Source organism: Arachis hypogaea, chromosome 6, assembly GCF_003086295.3.
Source record: "Arachis hypogaea cultivar Tifrunner chromosome 6, arahy.Tifrunner.gnm2.J5K5, whole genome shotgun sequence".
NCBI lineage: Eukaryota > Viridiplantae > Streptophyta > Magnoliopsida > Fabales > Fabaceae > Arachis > Arachis hypogaea.
Window position 1 is genome coordinate 9,832,662 of NC_092041.1, and position 22,462 is coordinate 9,855,123.

At 35.9% G+C, this 22,462-nt stretch overlaps 4 protein-coding genes across 17 annotated transcripts; 3 read left to right on the plus strand and 1 right to left on the minus strand.

The window, feature by feature from the left end:
- On the minus strand, positions 1 to 2,530 carry LOC112695891 (protein SUPPRESSOR OF QUENCHING 1, chloroplastic). 11 transcript variants are annotated; one of them, XR_003150612.3, is made up of 6 exons: positions 2,107 to 2,530; positions 1,469 to 1,841; positions 1,278 to 1,388; positions 1,009 to 1,091; positions 643 to 765; positions 1 to 325 (listed from the first exon to the last, which is right to left on the minus strand). XR_003150612.3 is itself a non-coding variant. In XM_025748419.3 (4 exons), exons 1-4 carry the CDS (start codon positions 2,135 to 2,137, stop codon positions 203 to 205), a joined length of 360 nt encoding a protein of 119 aa, XP_025604204.1. In that variant the 5' UTR covers positions 2,138 to 2,530; the 3' UTR covers positions 1 to 202. The 11 variants fall into 11 exon arrangements, 3 of the variants coding, with proteins under 3 accessions (XP_025604204.1, XP_029143248.1, XP_072054069.1); XR_003150613.3 differs by having other exon boundaries at positions 1,334 to 1,388; positions 1,469 to 1,830; positions 2,107 to 2,253; XR_003150611.3 differs by having other exon boundaries at positions 1,469 to 1,830; positions 2,107 to 2,253.
- A 64-nt stretch (positions 2,531 to 2,594) lies between these two features.
- On the plus strand, positions 2,595 to 9,107 carry LOC112695890 (carbon catabolite repressor protein 4 homolog 1). 2 transcript variants are annotated; one of them, XR_003150610.3, is made up of 13 exons: positions 2,595 to 3,349; positions 3,569 to 4,313; positions 4,418 to 4,504; positions 4,589 to 4,672; positions 4,748 to 4,834; positions 4,935 to 5,021; positions 5,867 to 5,920; positions 6,009 to 6,100; positions 6,206 to 6,320; positions 6,444 to 6,588; positions 6,673 to 6,829; positions 7,428 to 7,530; positions 8,743 to 9,107. XR_003150610.3 is itself a non-coding variant. In XM_025748417.2 (12 exons), the coding sequence occupies exons 1-11, from the start codon at positions 3,192 to 3,194 to the stop codon at positions 6,819 to 6,821; spliced, it is 1,803 nt and encodes a 600-aa protein (XP_025604202.1). In that variant the 5' UTR covers positions 2,595 to 3,191; the 3' UTR covers positions 6,822 to 6,829; positions 7,428 to 7,664. The 2 variants fall into 2 exon arrangements, 1 of the variants encoding a protein (XP_025604202.1); XM_025748417.2 differs by lacking the exon at positions 8,743 to 9,107 and having other exon boundaries at positions 7,428 to 7,664.
- A 648-nt stretch (positions 9,108 to 9,755) lies between these two features.
- LOC112695892 (carbon catabolite repressor protein 4 homolog 2) lies at positions 9,756 to 15,285 on the plus strand. Of its 3 annotated transcripts, none has more exons than XM_025748423.3 (12): positions 9,756 to 10,361; positions 11,661 to 12,405; positions 12,539 to 12,625; positions 12,706 to 12,789; positions 12,865 to 12,951; positions 13,050 to 13,136; positions 13,756 to 13,809; positions 13,896 to 13,987; positions 14,097 to 14,211; positions 14,381 to 14,525; positions 14,614 to 14,770; positions 15,037 to 15,285. In XM_025748423.3, the coding sequence occupies exons 1-11, from the start codon at positions 10,204 to 10,206 to the stop codon at positions 14,760 to 14,762; spliced, it is 1,803 nt and encodes a 600-aa protein (XP_025604208.1). In that variant the 5' UTR covers positions 9,756 to 10,203; the 3' UTR covers positions 14,763 to 14,770; positions 15,037 to 15,285. The 3 variants fall into 3 exon arrangements, with proteins under 3 accessions (XP_025604208.1, XP_025604206.1, XP_025604207.1); XM_025748421.3 differs by having other exon boundaries at positions 15,089 to 15,285; XM_025748422.3 differs by having other exon boundaries at positions 15,094 to 15,285.
- Positions 15,286 to 16,906: 1,621 nt separating this feature from the next.
- On the plus strand, positions 16,907 to 21,581 carry LOC112695893 (protein WHAT'S THIS FACTOR 9, mitochondrial-like). Its single transcript, XM_025748424.3, has one exon. It carries the CDS (start codon positions 20,308 to 20,310, stop codon positions 21,517 to 21,519), a length of 1,212 nt encoding a protein of 403 aa, XP_025604209.1. The 5' UTR covers positions 16,907 to 20,307; the 3' UTR covers positions 21,520 to 21,581.
- The last annotated feature ends 881 nt before the right edge of the window (positions 21,582 to 22,462 follow it).

A 22,462-nucleotide genomic window follows, 5' to 3' on the forward strand; every position in this document is an offset into this window, starting at 1 on the left:
TTGCCAAACATAAAGTCACCCTTAATAGTAATAGCGTATCAAAAACTATAGTCTCTTGTTTGAACAGAATGAGTACATCAGGTAACGGAATTCCTAAAAATTTATATAGCAACATAATCCACAAAATACTAGTTTGATTAATAAAAAAAAGAATAGCAAGATTGATCAGCTTATCGAATCATCTGTCTCCTCCATATCTCCATTAAATTTCAAGTACTATCACCAATTTGTTAAAGGTGGCATCATCAAATGAACCATCCTGCAGACCTTGCTCCCAACTGCTACTAATTTGTACAATGAAGTTCCCATCAAGGTCGGTAACCACCTGAATACATTTTGGGATTTGAGGTTTAATTTGAAGTTGAGAGAGAGAGAGAGAGAGAGAGAGAGAGAGAGAGAGAGAGAGAGAGAGAGAGAGAGAGAGAGAGAGAGAGAGAGAGAGAGTTGTTGAGGATATCAATTGCTAACATCAGTGCTGCCTCTACAAAATCATCAAGATCCTTTCCAAAACAGGAACAATGCAAAACTTTTTTAAATCACCACACTGTAATAAGCTTAATATCTATAACAAGAATGACTACAAGTATCAGTATATCTCAAAATTATATTTCATTAATTCAACATATCAATTTGAATCAGTACCTTCTTGTGACCTTCTCTAGCAAGTTGTGCTAGGAGCTTACCATTGGGGCCAACGACAGCAAATGTTGGCCATGAATTTATGCCTAACTTGCGCCAAAGATACATGTCACTATCATTCACAACCTACAAATGAGTCAAAATAGAAATTTGATAGAACAAGTTTTGTTAATCATGTGTTCAGGAGTCCTAAAGCATTAATATTAACAGTAGTGCAACAATAAAACAAAATAGCAGCAGAATAACCATGATATATCAGTTCTCCATAAGCAGAAGAGGATAAAGACTTGATAATATTTAAAAATGTTAAATTTCAAGTAAAAGATTATGGACTTTGAAATACTAATTGAATTCCAACTTTTGTCGTACCGGATGAGTGATATCATAGCGTAGAACTGCATTACGAATGGCTTCAGAATCTTTCTCATTATCAAACTTCGCAGAATGAACACCTACAACAATGAACTGGATATATAAAGCATACATAAAATTATAACCTCATGTTTTCAATGTCAATAATGACTAGCCACCTTCATGCAGAAGAAAACTGAACAAACAGAGAAAATTTTATAAAGCAGAAACGCAAATGCAACATTTTATATCCAAAATATATAAAAATAAAATTTAAAATAAATTACTGGCATATCTTTGTATTTCTTCTCCAAAAATTCTAGGTCTGGTAAGACATGCATACAGTTTATACAACAATAAGTCCAGAAATCCAGGACAACAACTTTTCCTTTCAGATCCTGTCAAAAGATAAAATTACAATCCAATGAGTTATTGCAAATCTTTTATTTGGATTATAACACAAGCTGAAGAAAGGTACCCTGCGAAATTGTAGTGGAGCTGTATTCAGCCAATCAAGTTTCGCTGGAAATTCTGGAACAATCTGAGTGTTTCCCCTTGAACAGTAAAGGGAAATTAACGACAAATATCAAATTAAAACTTCTCATTTACAAGCCACAGTTGCTCACTCACGGGCTAAATGCCAAAACTTCAACATTCAATCTCCACTTCCTTTTCCAAATAAGGAGATTTAAACATTATCTGTGATAAAAATTTTACAACAAACTCCCAAGACTACATACTATATCCAACAGATCCTCCACTGAAATTTTCAGTACTGACAATATTCTTTCCTGTATGATTTTCTCCAGAGCCTCCAGCTCAATGAACCTCCTCTCTGGCCTGTGAAAAAGCTACTCACAGTAAAATTTGTGTCACTTCTTGAAATCATACTTCATCAACAATCATTTGAGCCAAGTTAGATACATAATTAAATAATTTATCAAAAGCCTAGAAACCAACAAAGAGATCAGACTAAAATTTTGAGCTACTTGAATGTTTAAGAAATTAGATTCTAAACTTTAAAGTAAGCACAAAAAAACAAAGAAACATGAGTGATAGAAAATTAGGAATTTAAAAATCCTAAATTGAGGGAAATTTGAAAAGATGTAAAAAGACCTAATATGCACTGATGGATGAACTTGGCCATGCCGGACTTGAAGATGAGAATATGAAGGCGGCACTCGAGGAAGTTCTCAACAGTGAGAGAGAGAGAGAGGGAGGATATAATCGAGCTTGTTCTGCGTCTCGTCAAGGAGGTCGTAATGGAACATCCTCAGAGGCTTGGGCGTTGCGACCAGATCTGGAGAGGCGATGAACTGCGGTGGCGACGGCAAGACGACGGCGAGGCGAGTTCTCTCTCCTCTCTGAATCTCTCTGTTTTGCTCTTCTCTCAGATCTCCTCAGCCAGTGGCATTGAGTCCACGCCCAAACTGTGCTCCGAGTGCTTCACATCCGCCGGAGCAAAAGCAGAACAAGCGGAGAACTTGTCGGGGAAGACGACGCAGCGATGACACCGTGCAGATCTCCTCCCCTCAACCATGACGTGCCGTTGGTGCTTTCTTGTAATAAGAAATTCTGAAATTTTTTCAAATTCCTCTCAACCGTTATTTTACTTTAATTGTGAACCAACCCATGCTTTTTTTATTATTTGAATTTATAACCTGGTCCTTCAAGGTCCAGATTATTCTTTTCCCACCGAAGAAAGCTCCAACAAACAAATAGGAAAATGAAAACAAAACAAGATTAAATAATCGTATCTTGTCTTCCCCCCAATTTACACTCACTTTCACACACAGACGCCAAGAAAGAAACCATACGCCAAGAAAGAAAGAAACCATTTTTTCACATCCTCAGTAGTAAAAACCCTAATCTTCGATCGCTCTCCTCTTCCGCTCTCTAAAACCCTAATATCCGATCCTCCAGATCGCTTCGCCCATCAAATCCCCGCTCCCCAATCGCTAAGCTTTCCTATTGCGCCACCAATTTTCCTCCTAGGGTTTGTTCTGATTGAAATTCCGTCAAGGCTGGCGGCTACCCGGGTCATGTAAATGGCGGATCCGCCAACAATCCGCCCCTGCAAGCGTTGTGTTACAGTTACAGATACAGTTACGGGCGGTAGCATAGGAAGCAGAAGCAGCAGCAGAAGGAGAAGAGTGGTGTTGATAGGGTCAGAGAGTTGTGAAGATTGCGAAGAGTGAAGCATGCTGAGCGTGGTGCGAGTGCACCTCCCTTCCGATATTCCCATCGTAGGATGTGAGTTAACACCTTATGTGCTCCTCCGCCGCCCTGACAGGACCGTTACCACCGATGATGTTTCCGAGATCAACCCCTTAGATGGCCATTTCTTGCGTTACAAGTGGTTAGTGCACTTCCCTCTATTCGCATCTTCTTTTTACTCTATTGTGAAAGAATTATTTATCTTTCTTGATGATCTTGAATTGTGTTTCTTGTTTCTTAGAAGTGGGTGTATGTAGTGTTTGCTGTTAGGTTTTAGCTCATTTAGCTATTTTGGCGTATTAAACTTGAATCTTTTAGTGTCTGCTATTTGAGATCACCATTTGGACCTTCCTTTTGGCAGGTATCGTGTACAAAGTGATAAAAAAGTTGCTGTCTGTAGCATACATCCATCCGAGCAGGCCACACTGCAGTGCCTAGGTTGTGTTAAGGCTAAAATACCTGTTGCCAAAAGTTACCATTGCACTCCAAAGTGTTTTTCAGATGCATGGCAGCATCATCGTGTCTTACATGACCGTGCTGCAAGCGCAGTTAATGACAACGGAAATGAAGAGGAGGAGTTATTTGGGCGATTTAATAATTCTGGTTCTGGATCTTCCAATACCACCTTATCTGCCTCTGCTTCAAGTGCTAGCCTGACAAATGGAGCTGCACCTGTGTATCCGGCAGCAGTTACACAACGAAGTGGTGGTGAAACGTGGTTTGAAGTTGGACGTTCTAAGACATACACCCCTACTGCTGATGACATTGGTCATGTACTTAAGTTCGAGTGTGTTGTAGTTGATGCAGAGACAAAACTTACTGTGGGGCATGCTAGCACTCTACTAACATCCCGTGTCATTCCTGCTCCTTCGCCTAGTCCACGTCGAATGATACCTGTTGATGGGATGGGGCATTTAGATGCAGAAGGGCGTATAACATCTTCGGGATCTTTTACGGTTCTATCATACAACATATTGTCTGATTCATATGCCTCAAGTGAATTATACAATTACTGCCCTTCATGGGCTCTTTCGTGGCCTTATCGCCGGCAAAATTTGTTACGAGAAATAGTTGGTTACCGTGCTGATATTATTTGTCTTCAGGAGGTATGTTCATGTGCTGTTAGATGCTATGAGATTTTTTTTAATGTTTTTTAAACTTTTTGTTCGTTGAATGGTTCTGAGTAAATAGCTCTTTATGTCAACCACAGGTTCAAAGTGATCATTATGAGGAATTTTTTGCCCCTGAACTGGATAAACATGGTTATTATGGTCTTTACAAGAAAAAAACAAATGAGGTTGATGTTTAACTTTACTTCATTATTTACATAATTTTAAGTTTTTTCTTTTGTTGTTAAGCTAAGATGATGGGGGTCTTGCAGGTATTCCTTGGTAATGCCAATACAATTGATGGTTGTGCGACATTTTTTCGTAGAGACAGATTTTCACATGTGAAAAAATACGAGGTGAGGAGTTATTTTATGGGTATAGACTTCTCTTAAGTTTCTATACAACTTAAAGTGGTGTTTTCTTGCATGCAGGTTGAATTTAATAAGGCTGCACAGTCATTAACAGATGCAATGATTCCAACCTCTCAGAGGAAAACTGCCTTGAATCGGCTGGTTAAGGTTGTTTATTGCATGAAACATGATACTTTTGATATTTTGAATGAAGAAATTATCTGTAATAGAGATGTTGCTTAACAAGTTTCCTTTATTTTGCTTTTAGGATAATGTTGCACTAATAGTTGTACTAGAAGCAAAGGTAAACAATCAGCCTGTTGACAATCCTGGGAAAAGACAGCTTCTTTGTGTGGTATGCTTTTCTTACTTTGATTTAGTCACTCCCCTTGCTCACTTACGTGGGTCCTCCTTTGTGGTTCCTGTTGCTTTTTTGTAATATAAATACTTATGCATCCATCCTTGTTGTTGTTGCCAATATTACTTACACAAATTATGCATGGATTTCTCTTATTGTTTTCCATTTCTGTGTTATGCTGCAATATTTAATTGATGATTGGGCTGTTTTTTGAATTTTGCTTTATGGACATTTCTTTGTTCTTAGTATTCAGTTATTATTAAGGCTAATCATTCCTGATATATGTTTAAGGCCTCTTTCTTTTAATCATTATTCTTATGGCTTATTGTCTTACTTGTGGATTTTGGCTCTGTTAATACAAATTTGGGTAGCATATAAATAAACCATTGTAACACCTTGTCACACCTAGTTGAGTTGTATTGAAATTCTCTATAGTAAGGTCTGTTATTATTTCACCTAAATTTTCTTAACAGTAAGAGGTTTAGTATAGTATCCTTGGTTTGGCCAAACAAGATGGGTTCTTGGATATTTTCAACATAGTGGGCTTATTAACTTCACAAGATTGGTGAGCCAAACGATGTCTGTCATCAGTAGACGCAGTAGTGTTAGTTTTTTCTTCTTCCCCCGTGAATTAACTCTGAAACCTCATATAAAAATGACCAACATAATTGTCTGGTTTCAATTTTTTTATTGAAATCACTGTCTGGATTTATCTTTATTAAAGATATGCTTTTCCTCCCCGTTCCCTACCTTTACTACTGTTGGTTTATGTTCAACTTCATTTCTTTTAACTAATATCTAATTGCTATTACTAAATCTTAGTTTTTGTTTGTGGAGTTCAGGCAAATACACATGTCAATGTGCATGACGATTTAAAGGATGTCAAACTCTGGCAGGTTAGTAATTGCTTTGACTTGTTCATATTGAAAAGGAAACAGTGTGTACTTCGAACTCGATCTTTAATAATTTCTTCCTCCCTTTTAGGTGCATACACTTTTAAAAGGATTGGAGAAAATCGCTGCCAGTGCGGACATTCCAATGTTGGTTTGTGGAGACTTTAACTCAGTTCCAGGAAGGTTTGGTTCCTTCCCTTTACGTTTAATGTTAAATAAAGTTCTTCAAGGGTCATTTTATCGGTGTCAGTAATTTTTTTCCTAAGGGCTATTCTGACTTTGCTGCAGTGCTCCTCATTCTCTTCTTGCAATGGGAAAAGTAGATCCTTCACATCCTGACTTAGCTGTTGACCCACTTACTATATTGCACCCTCGTACCAAGTTGGTTCACCAATTGCCACTGGTAATGCATTCATTCAAGTATATTTAAAGTTATATATAATCTCTCTCGCTTTAATTCTGTATTTCCTTGTCAACTTTTCTTATTAACTTTAACTTTTTGGGTGGGGCATCCTTTCTGTTTTAGGTCAGTGCATATTCATCTTTTGCAAGAACAATTGGTGTTGGGTATGAGCAGCATAGACGGAGATTGGACAGCACAACAAATGAACCTTTATTCACCAATGTCACTAGAGATTTTATTGGATCTCTAGATTACATATTCTACACAGGTAAGCTATCTTGCCATATTATCTTACTAATAAATCTAACATCCTGGTTTCTTGCTTGTGAAGTAACATCATTTGTTTTTTCAGCGGATTCCTTGGTTGTGGAGTCGTTGTTGGAGCTATTGGACGAGGAAAGTTTGAGGAAGGATACAGCTCTTCCTTCACCTGAGTGGTCCTCAGATCATATAGCTCTCTTAGCTGAGTTCCGCTGCTGCAAAAATAGATCTAGGCGCTGACTCATAAGGTAGTAATATCACTCCTTATTCCCTTGACAAATGAATTGTCCTTTACACCCTCTTATCTTTTGATTTGTGTTGGTGTATATATTTTGTTTTATTCATAATTTTTTTAAAAATAATAATTTTGTTAGATGTTAAGAGAGAAGTGCTAAGTAGGGGACATAGACCTAAAACACTTCCCCTTCCATTTTATCATAATTCCCACATAGATAGACCCTTAATGACGGGAAATCTCTTAAGTTTTCCCCTCTTGTTAAATATGAACACTGAGCCCAATAGGTATGTACCAGTTTTGTTTTAGAGTCTCTTTAAAAGTTAAAGGACTTCTATCAGTTGGAGTAATCTCTCGGTGTGATGAAGGATTTCCCATATCTTATATGCCGTTGATATTTTTTTCTCCAGGATTTGACTTTCTTTCACTGATGGTTTTTACAATTTTATTGTGTCTGTACTTGTCCTTGATGTGTCTTGTTTCCATTCCCACATTGAATCGTTCTTGTCTTTGATCGTTTTGTTCCACTACCACAGTGGGTAGAGTTTTGATCCTTTTTATGTCTTTATGCTTTACTACTTTTTTGTGGTGATGGCTCTCAATTTTTGTAGGTCGGATCCGGATATACGTAAACAAAAAGGTTGAAAGAATCAAGCATTTAGTTGACAAGATATTGTAAGAGTGGTAGATCATGGCCTTTGTCTTTTTTCCCAGGTATCTCCCATGTGGGGGTCCTTGCAATGATCTGCTTTGTATCATGCTACCTTTGTTTCATAGAAAATTTATCATCCCTTTTACTGATTTGCTTACTTCACCTCCTCTTCCCTAATATATATATTTTTTATAAAGTGAAAGCTTTCTTATTTTCCCACGGGCTTTATACATCTAAAACTCAACTAACTAATCAATCTTTCCATTCTTGAAGTCCTTCTGATCAAGTGACAGCTGAGTGCTGAGTCCAGGGCTTATAGATATCTGTCTCCATTAAATTATAATATATCTTGAAAACTGTTTATCTCATTTGCTAACCTGAAAGTTTACTAGTTTAGGATGGCGTATTGATTTAAGTTTGTGAATTTTGTCACATACGAGGTGAGTTGCCTAGCATGGGCATAATTAATGGAATAGTAGGTTTTCGGCTCTACGTCATAATTTCTGGTAGATAGCAAATACAAATTATTTGCAAGAATATCATCAGCATTTTCTTAAATTAGAATGATGTAACTGTAATGATGCATTTCTATTATTTAATTTCTGTCCATTGTTAATGTAAAGAGTTATAAATTGACAGTTGATAATGCATTGTCATGTAGACACAAAGCTCTCTCTCCTATTTTTATTATTTTTTGTTGAGATTATGGATATTAAGTACAAAAGTCACTTTCTTCTGCTCACTTGGCAGCATATAAATATATAATTGTGTTAAACTTTTATCGGATTACTATTTAGTTAATTTGATTTTATGGAAGTTATTTCAAGTTGTACATAGGTACTTGAGTATTGAATCATGAATGAAAATTAAAGTTTGTGCCATAGTATAATTGTAAAGAGATTACTCCTATCATTGCTCATGTATTAATGGCCAAAGATCCAATAAAGTATGGACGATATTTCAGAGATACTTTGATGATGAACGAACTAACAAAGTCGGAATGAACCTCATGATACCATCAACGACGTGTGAATATAATTATTGCACTGGTTAAAAATTCCACCAAGTCAAGGAGGTGGTTCTTCTAGTTCAACTCTGAAACCCTTTTGCACTGTATTTCTATCGGCTTGTGGTGCATGTCCCTTGTAACATTAACTGGTAGTTGAAAAGGAATAAAGAAAACGATCATAATAGTATTGTAGTTAATTTCATATTAACCTTTTTTTCTGATAATTATTACAACTAGTCAACTATCAATCTTTGATCACTTTCAGATAGAGTGATATTAAACATCCGTTAAGTAAGCAGTGAAGATTAATGTTGTAGCACAGGACAAGGACGATGAAGAGCCACTAGGGAGCTGAGATTGAGTGAAAATGTTGTTCCCAAATGACAAAGTACGCCGATGGGGAAAGGGAAAAGAGCCGCCATAGATGGTTTTTTGAGTTGGAATAGTGTTGTGTTTTAGAGCTTCTAATGTCAATCTCTATTGCCGGAATTTTTATACGGTTGTTTGATATATAAATGTAAGATTGTAATGTTTGTATGATAGTATGATGGGAGTAGCAATATTCATTTTATAAGTACCAATGTTCTATCCCCACTAACGTGGATGATTGATATCGTTTGGTGCGCCATATACCTTACTCTTGATTAGGGATATTTACAAACACATAAATTTTGCTCCTTTGAACATTATTAGTTGAAATATTAGTTAAAAATGGTTGGTTACTAATCCTTTCATAATTTTTAACATGTAATAATAGAGTTTAATTTGATGCACTGATAGTATAAAATATTTTATACAGTTGTGCAATTATATCTATTATTTTTTATGATCATCTACGTCAATGTGAAAGGTAATTATTTTTACTGATATAATATTATATAATTGGATGTACGTATAAAATTTTTTACATTAACATTAACAGTGCATCAAAATTAAATTCATAATGATATTTAGTTTTGAAATTATATAACTATTTTTATTTTTATAAAAATAAAAAAATGTGTATCGGAAAAAAACTATCAATCCACGCATATTAATAACAACTAACATAGGAGAGAAAGATAGGAGACACTATTTTTGTGTACAGTTTTGTCTTAAAAAAATGATATTTTTCTTTCTAATTAAAATTATTTTTCATTCTTATTATTTTATTGTTCATGATAATATAAGAACTTTTTTATCATTAATAATAATGATTTGAAACAATACATCGGAAGAAAATAAGGTTATTAATTAAAAAGTGATAATATATATTTCCTATTTTTGATATAAAAAAGAATAATGGTATCTTTCTCTCTCTTGTCTAAGTGTTTCCCCCCAAAGGCAGAAGACAACTCGACAAGACACAAACTCGAACCCATTTTGCGATTACTTCCACTGTTCCCTCCACATCCTCCCTCAGTAAAACCCTAATCTTCGATCTCTCTTCTCTTTCTCTCTCTAAAACCCACACTTTCTCTCTCCCTTCATCGATTCCCCTCTCCAATCTCCTATCCTCGTAAGATCTCCTAATTTTCCGCCTAGGGTTTCTTCGGATTGGGCCTCCGTCAAGGCTGGCGGGTACTCGAGCCATGTAAATGGCGGATCCGTCAGGTATCTGCCCCTGCAAACGTCGTATTACAGTTACAGTTACAGATACAGTTACGGGCGGTAGCGTCAGAAGCAGCAACAGTAGCAGCAGGAGAAGAAGAAGAACATTGGTGTTGATAGGGTCAAAGAGTGAAGCATGCTGAGCGTGCTGCGAGTGCACCTCCCTTCCGATATTCCCATTGTAGGATGTGAGCTCACGCCTTACGTGCTCCTCCGCCGCCCAGATAAGACCGTTACCACCGATGATGTTTCCGAGACCAATCCCTTAGATGGCCATTTCTTGCGTTACAAGTGGTTAGTGCACTGCCCCTATTTGCAGCTTCTTCCCCTCCCCCCTCTTCTTTTTCTACAAAAAATTTGACCTTTTCTGGGTGCTATTTGAATTGCCTTTGCTTTTGATGACTTTGGGGGTAGTTGTATATACGTGTGTAATGTGGGTATTTGAGCTTCATTGTGCGTGTCGGAGGATTACTTTATCTGCTTGTTTACTTTGGTCTATTCTTTTCTGATAATATGAATTGAAATTTCATTTTATGTAGTCTTGGTTTGAACTTAGAAAGCAGTCGGATTACTCTTATTAAGCGGGATTTCATATTGTTTGGTTTCACCATTGGTTGATGTCATTTTTGCTTCTTTTTTATTATATCTTCATGTAAGTATTGTTTTTTTTTTTTTATTTCAAACAAAGGTTAAGAAACAGAAATAATAATAGTAGTACAAAACCTGTGCAGCACAATTGACTGAAGTATGTAGTGATTAGAGAATTGGTTGCAGTATCAAAAAAACTTTTTCTGATTGTGCTGTGGTGCTCACAGATGCCTGTCTGGCTGTCCAAAGAATTTGTTCTGATATTGCTACGCCATTCCTGTACTGCATGATATAGTCATATATGGCTTCTTGGGTATTTGCATCTATGCCCTTGTCAGCTAGTCCTCTGCTAGGCAGTATTGGCCTGCACAAAATTATATACATATATGGGGAAACTGGGACTTCAAGTTTGTTACATTGTGATATGTTCTCAACAAATCACTACATTTAGATTTTGTTTCATAATCTCTAATACAGGATTGTGGATTTGTCTTCCAGTGTATCATTGTGATGTTGGAGATTTTAAGTGCATATGTTTATTGTTAGTCATTTAAAGGTATTTTAACGAGTTCATTTACTAGTAAATATAGCATATAGGTTCTAGATGTAATGAAAAGCTCAACATGAATACCAAATTTTATGTTAGGTATTGCACATGATTTCTTTTATAGTTTGTGCTGATGTTTAGTTATTTCTTAAACAAATCTAGTTTAGTGTTAATTTTTGTGGAAAATTGGCATGCAAAATGCATTTTTTAAGGAGGATGTGACCATCACTTTCAGTTTTTACAATGGGGAGCTGTTTACTGTTGGCTCAAATGCAAGAAAAATGTTGTGTCTTTTAATTTATGATTTGCAAGAATGTTTACGATGTCACCTTGTTTATCACCAAAAGTAATCTCTACGTCTTGATAGTATTCTTCTATACATAGTTTTTTTAAAAAGGTGATTCTCCAAATAGTTGCTCTGTTTTTTGACATGATCATTTCGACATTTCTTATGGCAGGTATCGTGTACAAAGTGATAAAAAGGTTGCTGTTTGTAGCATACACCCATCAGAGCAAGCCACCCTGCAGTGTCTAGGTTGTGTCAAGGCCAAAATACCTGTTGCCAAGAGTTACCATTGCACATCAAAGTGTTTTTCAGATGCATGGCAACATCATCGTGTCTTACATGACCGTGCTGCAAGTGCAATCAATGAAAATGGAAATGAAGAGGAGGAGTTATTTGGGCGTTTTAATAATTCTGGCTCTGGGTCATCAAATACCAGCTTATCTGCCTCTGCATCAAGTGCTAGCTTGACAAATGGATCTGCACCATTGTATCCGGCAGCAGTTACACAACGAAGCGGTGGTGAAACGTGGTTTGAAGTTGGACGTTCTAAGACATACACCCCTACTGCCGATGACATTGGTCATGTCCTGAAGTTTGAGTGTGTTGTAGTTGACGCAGAGACAAAACTTCCTGTGGGGCATGCTAGCACTCTACTAACGTCCCGTGTCATTCCTGCTCCTTCACCTAGCCCACGACGAATGATACCTGTTGATCCGATGGGGCATTTAGATGCTGACGGACGTATAACATCTTCAGGATCTTTTACAGTTCTATCATATAACATATTATCTGATGCATATGCCTCAAGCGATCTTTACAATTATTGCCCTTCATGGGCTCTTTCGTGGCCATATCGCCGGCAAAATTTGTTACGAGAAATAGTTGGTTACCGTGCAGATATTATTTGTCTGCAGGAGGTATGTACATCTGCTTTTTGCTGTTATCTATACTGATCTTTAATGACATCTGTTTTTCTAAATTTATTTCTAATTTTATTTTTTTTAAAATTGTTTTGAATAAAGTACTCTCTGTTTTATTGTACTGTTGCAGGTTCAAAGTGACCATTATGAGGAATTTTTTTCCCCAGAACTGGATAAACATGGCTATTATGGTCTATACAAGAGAAAAACAAATGAGGTGGTTGCAGTGTTTTAGTTTGTTTTGACGGAATTTTTAAATTCGTTTCTAATGTTTAATTATGCTTTGTGAACTTGCAGGTATACAATGATAGCAACAATAAAATTGATGGTTGTGCAACATTTTTTCGTAGAGACAGATTTTCACATGTGAAGAAATATGAGGTTAGGGATTATTTTATGCGTACTTTGTAGTGTTTCCAATCATTTTATACTCAACTCAGTGATATGTGCACACAGGTTGAATTTAATAAGGCTGCACAGTCATTAACAGATGCTATGATCCCCACCACCCAGAGGAAAACTGCCTTGAATAGGCTTGTTAAGGTGACTTGTTGAACATAACTTGTCACCTTTTGTATGCTGAAGATAGAAATAGTATCTCATAGAAATGATGCTTACCGAGTTTCCATTTTGTCTTTTAGGATAATGTTGCACTAATAGTTGTTCTAGAGGCAAAGGTTAACAATCAGCCTGTTGATAATCCAGGAAAAAGGCAGCTTCTATGTGTGGTATGTTTTTTCTATTTTTTGATTTATTCATGTTCCTTGATCACTAGGTGGTCGTCTCTTCCCTTTTGTTCCTTGATGCATCTAGAATCTGCTCTATGGAATTCTTCTTCTTATTATTCCATTATTAGTAAGGGTGGTCATCCCAATATATGTTAGGCATGTTTGTGTCTTTTAAGCATGCTCCTTCTGAAGCAGCTTTCCACTTGATTTTCTTCTTAGTATTCCATTAATATTAAGGGTGGTAATATGTGTTGGAAATTTGTTTGTTTCATTTAAGCATGTTTCCTTTCTCAATCAGCTTCCACTTTGATTTTTGATGGCCTATTTTCTTAGCTATGTATTTTTACCTTTTAGGCTGGTTCAAGAACTGTGGATTAGGCAGATGCTGAGGTGTTTACTTTTTTTCTCTCTAAATAAACATTGAAAGACTGGCATAAATGTTTGGCTTCAAAATTTGTTGATTCTCTTTTAAATGAATTTTGTTTAAGGGTGAATCATTATTCCTTTAAGAAAGAGATGGTATTGTCTGCCTTACTTTTCTTGCTTAGGTTTGAATTCAAAAGACTATTTTTATCAAAATAATTGGCATTGCTAAAATATAATTTCTTATGGATGCTAGGCAAATACTCATGTAAATGTGCAGCAAGATTTAAAGGATGTCAAGCTCTGGCAGGTAAGGCATTCCCTTCACACGTTCATGTTTAACATTGTGTGTATGATGAATGTAATAGTTAAAAATTTCCTTCCTCCCCCCGTTAGGTGCATACATTGTTAAAAGGATTGGAGAAAATAGCTGCTAGTGCAGACATTCCAATGTTGGTTTGTGGAGACTTCAACTCAATTCCAGGAAGGTTGGATTGCCTCTCTTTATGCTTAATTTCAATACATTTTTGCTCCATAAGGGATTTTTTTAATCATTATCTGTAATTTGTTTCTAAGTTGTATTCATACTTTCTGTAGTGCTCCCCATGCACTTCTTGCAATGGGGAAGGTAGATCCTTCACATCCCGATTTAGCTGTTGACCCACTTAATATATTGCGCCCTCACAGCAAGTTGGTTCACCAGTTGCCACTGGTAATGTATTCATTCATTCAAGTACAATCCATAATGTAATTCTTTTTGTTTTGTTGGTTTTTTCTTTGTTGTTATGTACAAGAACCTATGAAGTAGTATGGTCTCTCACGTTGGTTCTATAAATTCCGCCCTGCTTTTTCTTCCTGACTCATCTTACTTTGAATTTCAGGTCAGTGCATATTCATCCTTTGCAAGAACAATGGGTCTTGGTTATGAACAGCATAAACGTAGACTTGACAGCACAACAAATGAACCTTTATTCACAAATGTCACGAGAGATTTTATTGGCTCTCTAGATTATATATTTTATACAGGTAAGCTTTCTTGCGGTATTATATGATTTATAAACCTAACATCATGGTTCCTTATTGTGACGCAATATCATTTTTGTTTCCTTTTCAGCGGATTCATTGGTTGTGGAGTCACTATTGGAGCTATTGGATGAGGAGAGTTTGAGGAAAGATACCGCACTTCCTTCTCCAGAATGGTCCTCGGATCATATAGCTCTCTTAGCTGAGTTCCGCTGCTGCAAGAATAGATCTAGGCGTTGACTCATAAGGTATTATTCCTTCCCTTGATAATTCATTCTTCTTGCTTCCCTGCTATCCGCTGTTTTTATCTTTTATAATTTAAAGCATAATTGTCATATTGTGCATTATGGTGTATCAATTTTGTAATGTGTGTCATAAGATACTTAAATATATATGTGAACTGATGCCATAAAAATTTCATAAAGATATAAACAAATAAATATATGTTCAAATTGCAAAAACAAAGCAGAATTTTGCATGTGATGAAGGATTTTCCCCGTCTTATGTCTTTCAGGCATGTTGTGTTGAGGGTTTTCTTAATTGATCATGGATCTCAATTTGTGTAGGTCAGATCCAGAGATACACTTAAACAAAAAGGTTGAAAGAATCAAGTATTTAGTTGACAAGATATTGTAAGAGTGGTAGATCATGGCCTTTGTCTTTTTCCCAGGTATCTCCCATGTGGGGTTCCTTGCAATGATCTGCTTTGTATTATGTCACCTTTGTTTCATAAAAAAAAAAGTAATTATTATTATTATTATTATTATCCCCTTTTACGAATTTCCTCCTTTACCTTCTTTTATTTTTCTTTATAAAGTTATAGCTTTCTTATATTCTCCAATGGCTTAATAGATCTAGCAATTAACTAATCACTTTTAAGTCCGTCACATCAACTAACTGCCGAGTTTATGGTTTAAATATCTGCTAATAATGCAGCATTAGCTTACGTATGTCTTCAAAACTGTTGTTTTGCTAATCAAGTGCGTTGCTAATTGTACTGACAAGTTTGAAATGGGCATGGGGACTGAACTGAAAGGGTAAATTACCATTTTGGTTTCCAAAAGATCTAATTTTTGACAAAATGACCTTCAAAAAAGAAAATGACATTTTGATTTTCTAAAGATAATTTTAGTTTGATAAAATGCACTAAATATAAAGACATTTGAAAGAACTCTAATAATTAGATTTTAACGTGGTATTTTGCAAGTCTATTTAAAAAATGAGATTTTTTTTTATCTTCTACGTGAATTTGTTTCTGGCACGTTTTTTTTTATGTTGAAAAGGGTCTAGAGGTTGAAGTTTGTTGTTTTTTAGTGTATTTTCTAATTAAATTTCTAAATGTTTCAATAAAAAATAGACCAAATATATGAATGAGTTTAATTTTGATATATTGATTGTGTAATTACATTTGGTCTTTGGGATGAATATTTACACTGTTAATGTAAAGTTATTTGTTCAAATGTGACTGTCATGAAGGATGTATGTGTAAAACGGTTTTATATTGATGAGACATCAAAATTAAATACATACTTGAGTTGCTTGTCAAATGTGAAGAAATGATGTTTTTTGTAAAATCAAAATCATTTTTAAAGGATTAAAATGTCATCTTTTAGTTATTTTATTAAAAATTTAATTTTTTATGCCAAAATGTCTTCTCTTTCATAAGGTACTATTGGTTATGGTAGGTGCAGCATTTAAGGGCTTACTATCCAACAATGAAAGAGAAGACATTAATTTGCCCATTATGGTTAACAAGAGAAAACATGACGTGCGGTTGGGGGAGTTAAAGTGTACCTCACGAATACCATTAGTGTTTTGGATGTTTGTCAAAAGAGTTCAATTTTTGGGCAGAATTTTACTTCTTTTGAATTTTGTCCTCTTTTCTGGGCCCTTGCCCTGATGATTTACCAAAAACAAAAATTGTTATTTCATTATGGGAATTAATTTCTTCTCCAAGATATACATGTATTATATATTGTTTTCTGTTTTGTATTTTTTAATTTTAAATAAATGGATGAAATCACCGGTGAAGCACAAAAAGTTTATTCCGTGAAAGATGAACGAGATGTCTCATCATTCATATGGCAAAACTTGCACAAACACAATGACAATTTGAAAATATTCTTTTATATCAGAGACATAATGCCGCGTAAAGTCGTATGTCGTATCACCAAAAAGGAACAAAAGATTTCAATAAATTAGATTACAGACTGCAAAATGGAAGTGATATCGCATCACCACCTCATAAATTATGATATGATAAGATACGTTAACATTAAACTAAAAAATGTTTCTAAGCCCACACCCCCCCCCCCCCAAAAAAAAAAAAATCTCGACTCAATGATGCTTCTAACTAGCTAAGATCACATAATTGTGCACATGGATTCTAGATCATGAAATGGATGCTTGTGTGGTGGTGGCAATGGTTGAGGGTACGCCAAAAGTGGAGACTCAAAGTAGTGTGTTCCATAGCTTGCATAAGGATCCACTCTTCCCTGAATACCATCATTTCGAGAATTATGGTAATAATAGGGATAATAAGGCCTCCTTAATCTTGCATCAAAACATGAACCGTCAAAAGGGTAAGGGTTTCTTTCCACATAGTTATTGTTGTTGTCGATTATATAGTGTTGCTGATGTTCACAATAACATGACGGGTAAGGATATGAACCCTCATGGCAACAGTAGTAACCTTGACTCATCTACAATACAATATTATTTGTTACAAGAAATGTTATTGGAACCCCACCATTAAATGGAGTGTGAATTCTACATTATTGTCTAGGTAACACTATTCCAACAACTCAATTTGCAGCTTACAAGATCAAACAATAACTAGTTATTAGCATCAAATAGAAGAAAAAAAAATTGAGAGACCAATAGCAAGATAAAAGAAATTAAACTAAATATTTGAATGTTTATAGATCACTTACCATACATACGGGATACATAGTTGGAGCAAGAGCGACCAAAAAGAAATACGTGGGTTGAGATGATGATAGAGAAGTGGAAGGAAAGATAGCAATTATATATAATTTCCCCTCAAATTAACTTGAGCGAGTGGTGGTTTATTTCTTTTCGTAAATGGTATTCAAGACCGGGTATCATTCTTATTTAATGAAATTATTTTGCATGGGATATTATTTATAGAAATTAAATATTTTCTTGTCATATTAATGACTTATTCTTAAACATACGTTTTTTTTTTGAAACACATTAGCATATTTCCCATAGTGACCAATATATATGTTTAATAGTCGATATGATACGTATGGTAATATTTCCATCCAATTTGGAGCATATAGTACATGATTAGTGGCAAGCATGGTACGATTTGTAAGAAATGGAACCCTTTTTTTTTTCTGATTGGATTTGTTGGCATGTTGCAAAACAAAACAGGAACAATAAGAAGAAAATATATATGCAAATCCTTTTGATTTACATCAGTAGCAAGAAGTAACACACAGAAGAATAAGACAACTATTGAGATGAACTAAAATCATCTATCAATGATAATATTAATCCATTTTCATACTCACCTTACAAAAAGATGCAAATAACTAATAAAACTGAATTGAAATACTTATGAACTGGAACATAAGAAGCAAAACTTTTGCCTGGACTTCTCCCCATATGCCACCAAAAAGTAGTAGTTCTTCAACCCATTCTTTTAAGTCATCATTACTTTTCTAAAGTAATGCATGCATGTCCGGATGAGCATAAAGATCGTTCTACTTCTTGCTTTTTATAGCAATGTAGATACATATTAAGCTACTAGCCATAGAGTGAAGAAGAAAGCTGATCATGTCAAATGAACCTAAACCTCTGTGAATGTCTGTCCCATATCTCTAAGGCCTGTACGGTGATTGATTCGGGACACAGAAAATATGTCCCCGGTCCCCCACTGACCACTGTCCCAATATTTTGGAATGAACAGAAAAAGCAATGAACGACTATTTGATCCACTCTCTCTTATATATCTCTGCAAATAAATTTGTGTCATCTATCATCTTTCTATTTCATTTTTGAAGCAATCTCTAAATTCAGCCTAAGTAGTGTGGTGGGGCATAAGCCATCTAACAAACTGTTATTGGCTCCTTCGTACCTATTTATGAAAAGAATACTGTGAGGGTAGATGATCATCTCTTACCGTGTTAATGTACAGAACATGAAGAAGGTACTGCATTTATGCAGAAGATTGAAAGGACTACAGAGAGAGAGGATTTTTCGCAGCTATATGTTGGGGCATGAGGGGGTAATGATGGGGGTGACTTTGGTCTAAGGTGAACAAATATTTTTATGATCTTTTGTTTATAGAGTTTGGGAAAATAGGAACACTCTTGTCTTGTCATTTCAAACATGAGGTGCCTTCAGAAAACAGAGGATAGGGACACACACAGTTTGAATTTCTTCTGGGAACACCAACGAGAATCTGTGTGAGATATCCTTCGTGAACGTGAGTGACTCTTGCAAAGACATATCTTGTCACTTGTCAGAAGAATTATGCTTATTTTGTTTATTATGCTTGAGTTTGAGTGAGTGAACTGTGAAAGTGCTTGTGTATTCCTTCTGTTTGAACCATTTCAAGGAAAAAAAAAAAAGAAGAAAGAAAAAAGGAGACATGAAAAGACAATGGCATTCTTGGTGAACGCTTGCTACAAGCAACGGATCACCCCTCATCTCATCTGATCTTTACCGCGTCCTCTAATTTGATTGATGATGTTATTATTCTTATGCTATGCGATACAGAAAAGAGGTGATGAAGCATGCAATGCATCAAGGGTAAGAGAATATTCACCATGCTGGATTATCCAACAGAAAAAAGGGAACATGTTAGTTTGTTAGTTAGAGATATAAAGGGCTCATAGTCTATTTCTCTTTTCAAATGACTATTATGGATGAAAAAAAGGGATATCTCATACAAGATATTATTGCGAAAGAAACTCGTTAAAATTTTTGAAAAAGACAACCACAATGACTAAATACTGACATAAGTATCTCACAAGGCTTTGGTGAGAACATTGTTTATTCCCCGAAAAAAACAAGGATCACTTATCTCTAAAAAATTAGACATCATTCTTAACATAAGCATAGTTAAAACTGGATCTGCTTCTTTCAAAAGTGCAGAGACTTTCATAGTTTTATGCGTCTCAATAAGTCAATAGTCAAAACTATCATCAAAGAACCTGTGACAGGGTGTGTTACAAACTTCTCGTTTTTTGTTTCAATTTGATCATCAGATCTTTGTTTTGTTTGTAGGATCATAAAAGACTTGGATCATACTATACACTTCTGTTGGGCCTTTACAAGTCCTCCATTGCTGTTCTACAGTTCAATTTGATAGGCCCAGAATTACTCTATAACTTCTGTGTAGTGTTCACTAAACCCAAAAAATAATATTTATGTTTTTGTGGATGAAGTCTATGTAAAAATTTTTTGGTGGTCATGGACAGGCTGCGATGGTGCAATGTTGCTTTTATTGTTTTTGGTCTAGAATGGTGCAATGTTACTTATTCTTGGGTTTATAACCAAAGAGCCATTTACAATATTTTTTTGGACTCCACTCCATAAACCTTGGCCCATTATCTTTCTCTGATCACACTCACTAGCCTATTATGCTTAAAGCAAGATTATGAGCATCAACCTCCGCGCCCGGCGCCGCCCCTCCCTCCCGCTACCCCCAAAAAAAATCGCCACCGAGAAAAAACCATAACAAAAACAAGAGTGCTAGGGTTATATTGGGGTTTTTGTAAATTATTACCTCCAGAAGAGTTTCCCTGCAAGCATGAACCATTTCGGAAACAAAAATCGCGTCTTTCAATTTCTCAAGCTCTGCCACCACCACCACCAGCAATGGCAGCGGAGCATAGTGAAGGTGCGGCTCAAGTGGGTGAAGAACCGAAGCCTCGACCACATCATCGACAAAGAAACCGATCTAAAAGCCGCTTGCCTCCTCAAGGACGCCGTGAAGCGCTCCTCCGCCGGATTCCTGACGGCGAAGTCCGTCGCCGACTGGCAGAAGCTCCTCGGGCTGACAGTCCCCGTCCTCCGTTTCCTCCGCCGCTATCCTTCCCTCTTCGAGGAATTCCCGCACCCTCGCTGGCCATCCCTCCCCTGCTTCCGCCTCACCGACACCGCAAAGCTCCTCGATTCGCTCGAAGAAGAAATCCACCAGAGCCACGAAAACGACGCCGTGGAGAGGCTCTCGAAGGTGCTGATGATGATGAGAACCAAAACGGCGCCGTTGCACGCACTCCAGCCTCTGAAATGGGACCTCGGCCTCCCCGATTGCTTCGAGAAAACCCTAATCCCCAAATTCCCCGACCAGTTCCAGCTGGTAAAGTACCCTAACGGCGTGATCGGACTGAAAATATCGCAATGGCGGGAAGATCTGGCGATTTCAGCAGTACAGAAGATGAATGAGTGCAGAGAATCGAAGAGAGGAAAAGCGGCATTAGTATTTCCGATGAGGTTCCCGAGAGGTTACGGATCTCAGAAAAAGGTTAGGAGTTGGATGGAAGAGTTCGAGAAGCTTCCATACATATCTCCGTATGCAGATTGCAGTAAAATTGATCCTGAGAGTGACTTGATGGAGAAGAGGGTTGTTGGAGTTCTGCACGAGTTTCTGAGTTTGAGTATTCATAAGAAAACAAAGAGGAACTACCTTCGGAGTTTGAGAGAAGAATTGAGTCTTCCGCATAAGTTTACAAGGATTTTCACTCGCTACCCTGGCATCTTTTACTTGTCTCTCAAGTGTAAGACTATTACTGTCACTCTCAGAGAAGCTTATCAGAGTGGCAAGCTTGTGGATCCTCATCCACTTGCTCGCCATAGAGACAAGTTCTACCATGTCATGAGAACCGGCCTTCTCTACCGGGCCAAAGGCGCCCTGGTAGAGGAGGCCGATCCTCATGCTCACGGAGGAGAGGATTCGGAAGAGGTTGAATCGAGTGATGAGTTGTGTGAGGATGAGGTTTCGGATTCAGAAAATGAATAATTTGTTTTAGTGTTAGTTAAACACATTCTTTGTAATTGAATCTTCAGATTTTGTTTGTCCCATTCTTGAATCTTCATGGATGCATATGCCCATTCATTTTCAGGTAGTTTCTTGTTTATAAAGAAACTCAGGAACAAATAATAATGCAAGTATAAGTAGGAAAAAATCTCTAAACAAAAACATTCCTGTAGAAATTAAAAGATTAATCCTTGAGGTAGTAAAGCCAAAAGATATGACAAAATTAAATTGGAAGCGGGACCAGAAAATAGCAGAAGTCTACACTGACTAGCAATTACTAAGGGTGTGTTTGGTAATCACGTTCAAAGAGAAGAAGTTCAAAGAGAAGAAGTACGTTTAGATATTTTGAAAGTTGTAATTTTTGGTTTGACAAATTTTTGATTTATGAACGCAGAAGTGATTTTGCATTCAAAACCACGTTTTCAAGAAGTAATAATTTTAAATTTCTGCGTTTCACCAACGAACTTTTAGCCATCAATACTCAATCTTTATTTATCTTTTACCAATTTTATCCTTTATGCATACTATTGGATTATTTATATTATTTTTGTTTATATGAACTATCTTTTTCTATTATTTACTATTTTTTTATTAATTATTTATTTGATATTATACACTTTTATAATTATAATTTTTTTGTATTATTTTTATTTTTTTAATATAATATATTGATCCTATTAGAAAGTGAATTAAACAAAAATTAATTGTAAATAATAATAATAAAAAATTATAACATACTAAAAAAGAGTACTAAGAGTACTAAAAATATACTATATAAAAAATATCATAAATTTTTTTTTGATTTATTTCAATTATTACCAAAATAAATATTTAATTTTTTATTATTTTTAATACTCTCTAAAATTTATATTTTGTTAGTTTTAATTAAAAGTATATTTTGCCAATTTTTATATATTATTTTTAT

Bases quoted from the DNA above. Each gene is read 5' to 3' on its own strand.
- LOC112695891 (XM_029287415.2), bottom strand. From the start codon at position 2,137: ATGGCCAAGTTCATCCATCAGTGCATATTAG. The intron at 1,092-2,106 runs GTCTTTTTACAT...TCATTGTTGTAG, and splicing joins CATCCATCAGTGCATATTAG to GTGTTCATTCTGCGAAGTTT. The intron at 766-1,008 runs GTACGACAAAAG...ACTCATTTGTAG, and splicing joins GCTATGATATCACTCATCCG to GTTGTGAATGATAGTGACAT.
- LOC112695890 (XM_025748417.2), top strand. From the start codon at position 3,192: ATGCTGAGCGTGGTGCGAGTGCACCTCCCTTCCGATATTCCCATCGTA. The intron at 4,505-4,588 runs GTTGATGTTTAA...GGGGTCTTGCAG, and splicing joins ACAAGAAAAAAACAAATGAG to GTATTCCTTGGTAATGCCAA. The intron at 4,673-4,747 runs GTGAGGAGTTAT...TCTTGCATGCAG, and splicing joins CACATGTGAAAAAATACGAG to GTTGAATTTAATAAGGCTGC.
- LOC112695892 (XM_025748423.3), top strand. From the start codon at position 10,204: ATGCTGAGCGTGCTGCGAGTGCACCTCCCTTCCGATATTCCCATTGTA. The intron at 12,790-12,864 runs GTTAGGGATTAT...ATGTGCACACAG, and splicing joins CACATGTGAAGAAATATGAG to GTTGAATTTAATAAGGCTGC. The intron at 13,137-13,755 runs GTATGTTTTTTC...TATGGATGCTAG, and splicing joins AAAGGCAGCTTCTATGTGTG to GCAAATACTCATGTAAATGT.
- LOC112695893 (XM_025748424.3), top strand. From the start codon at position 20,308: ATGAACCATTTCGGAAACAAAAATCGCGTCTTTCAATTTCTCAAGCTC.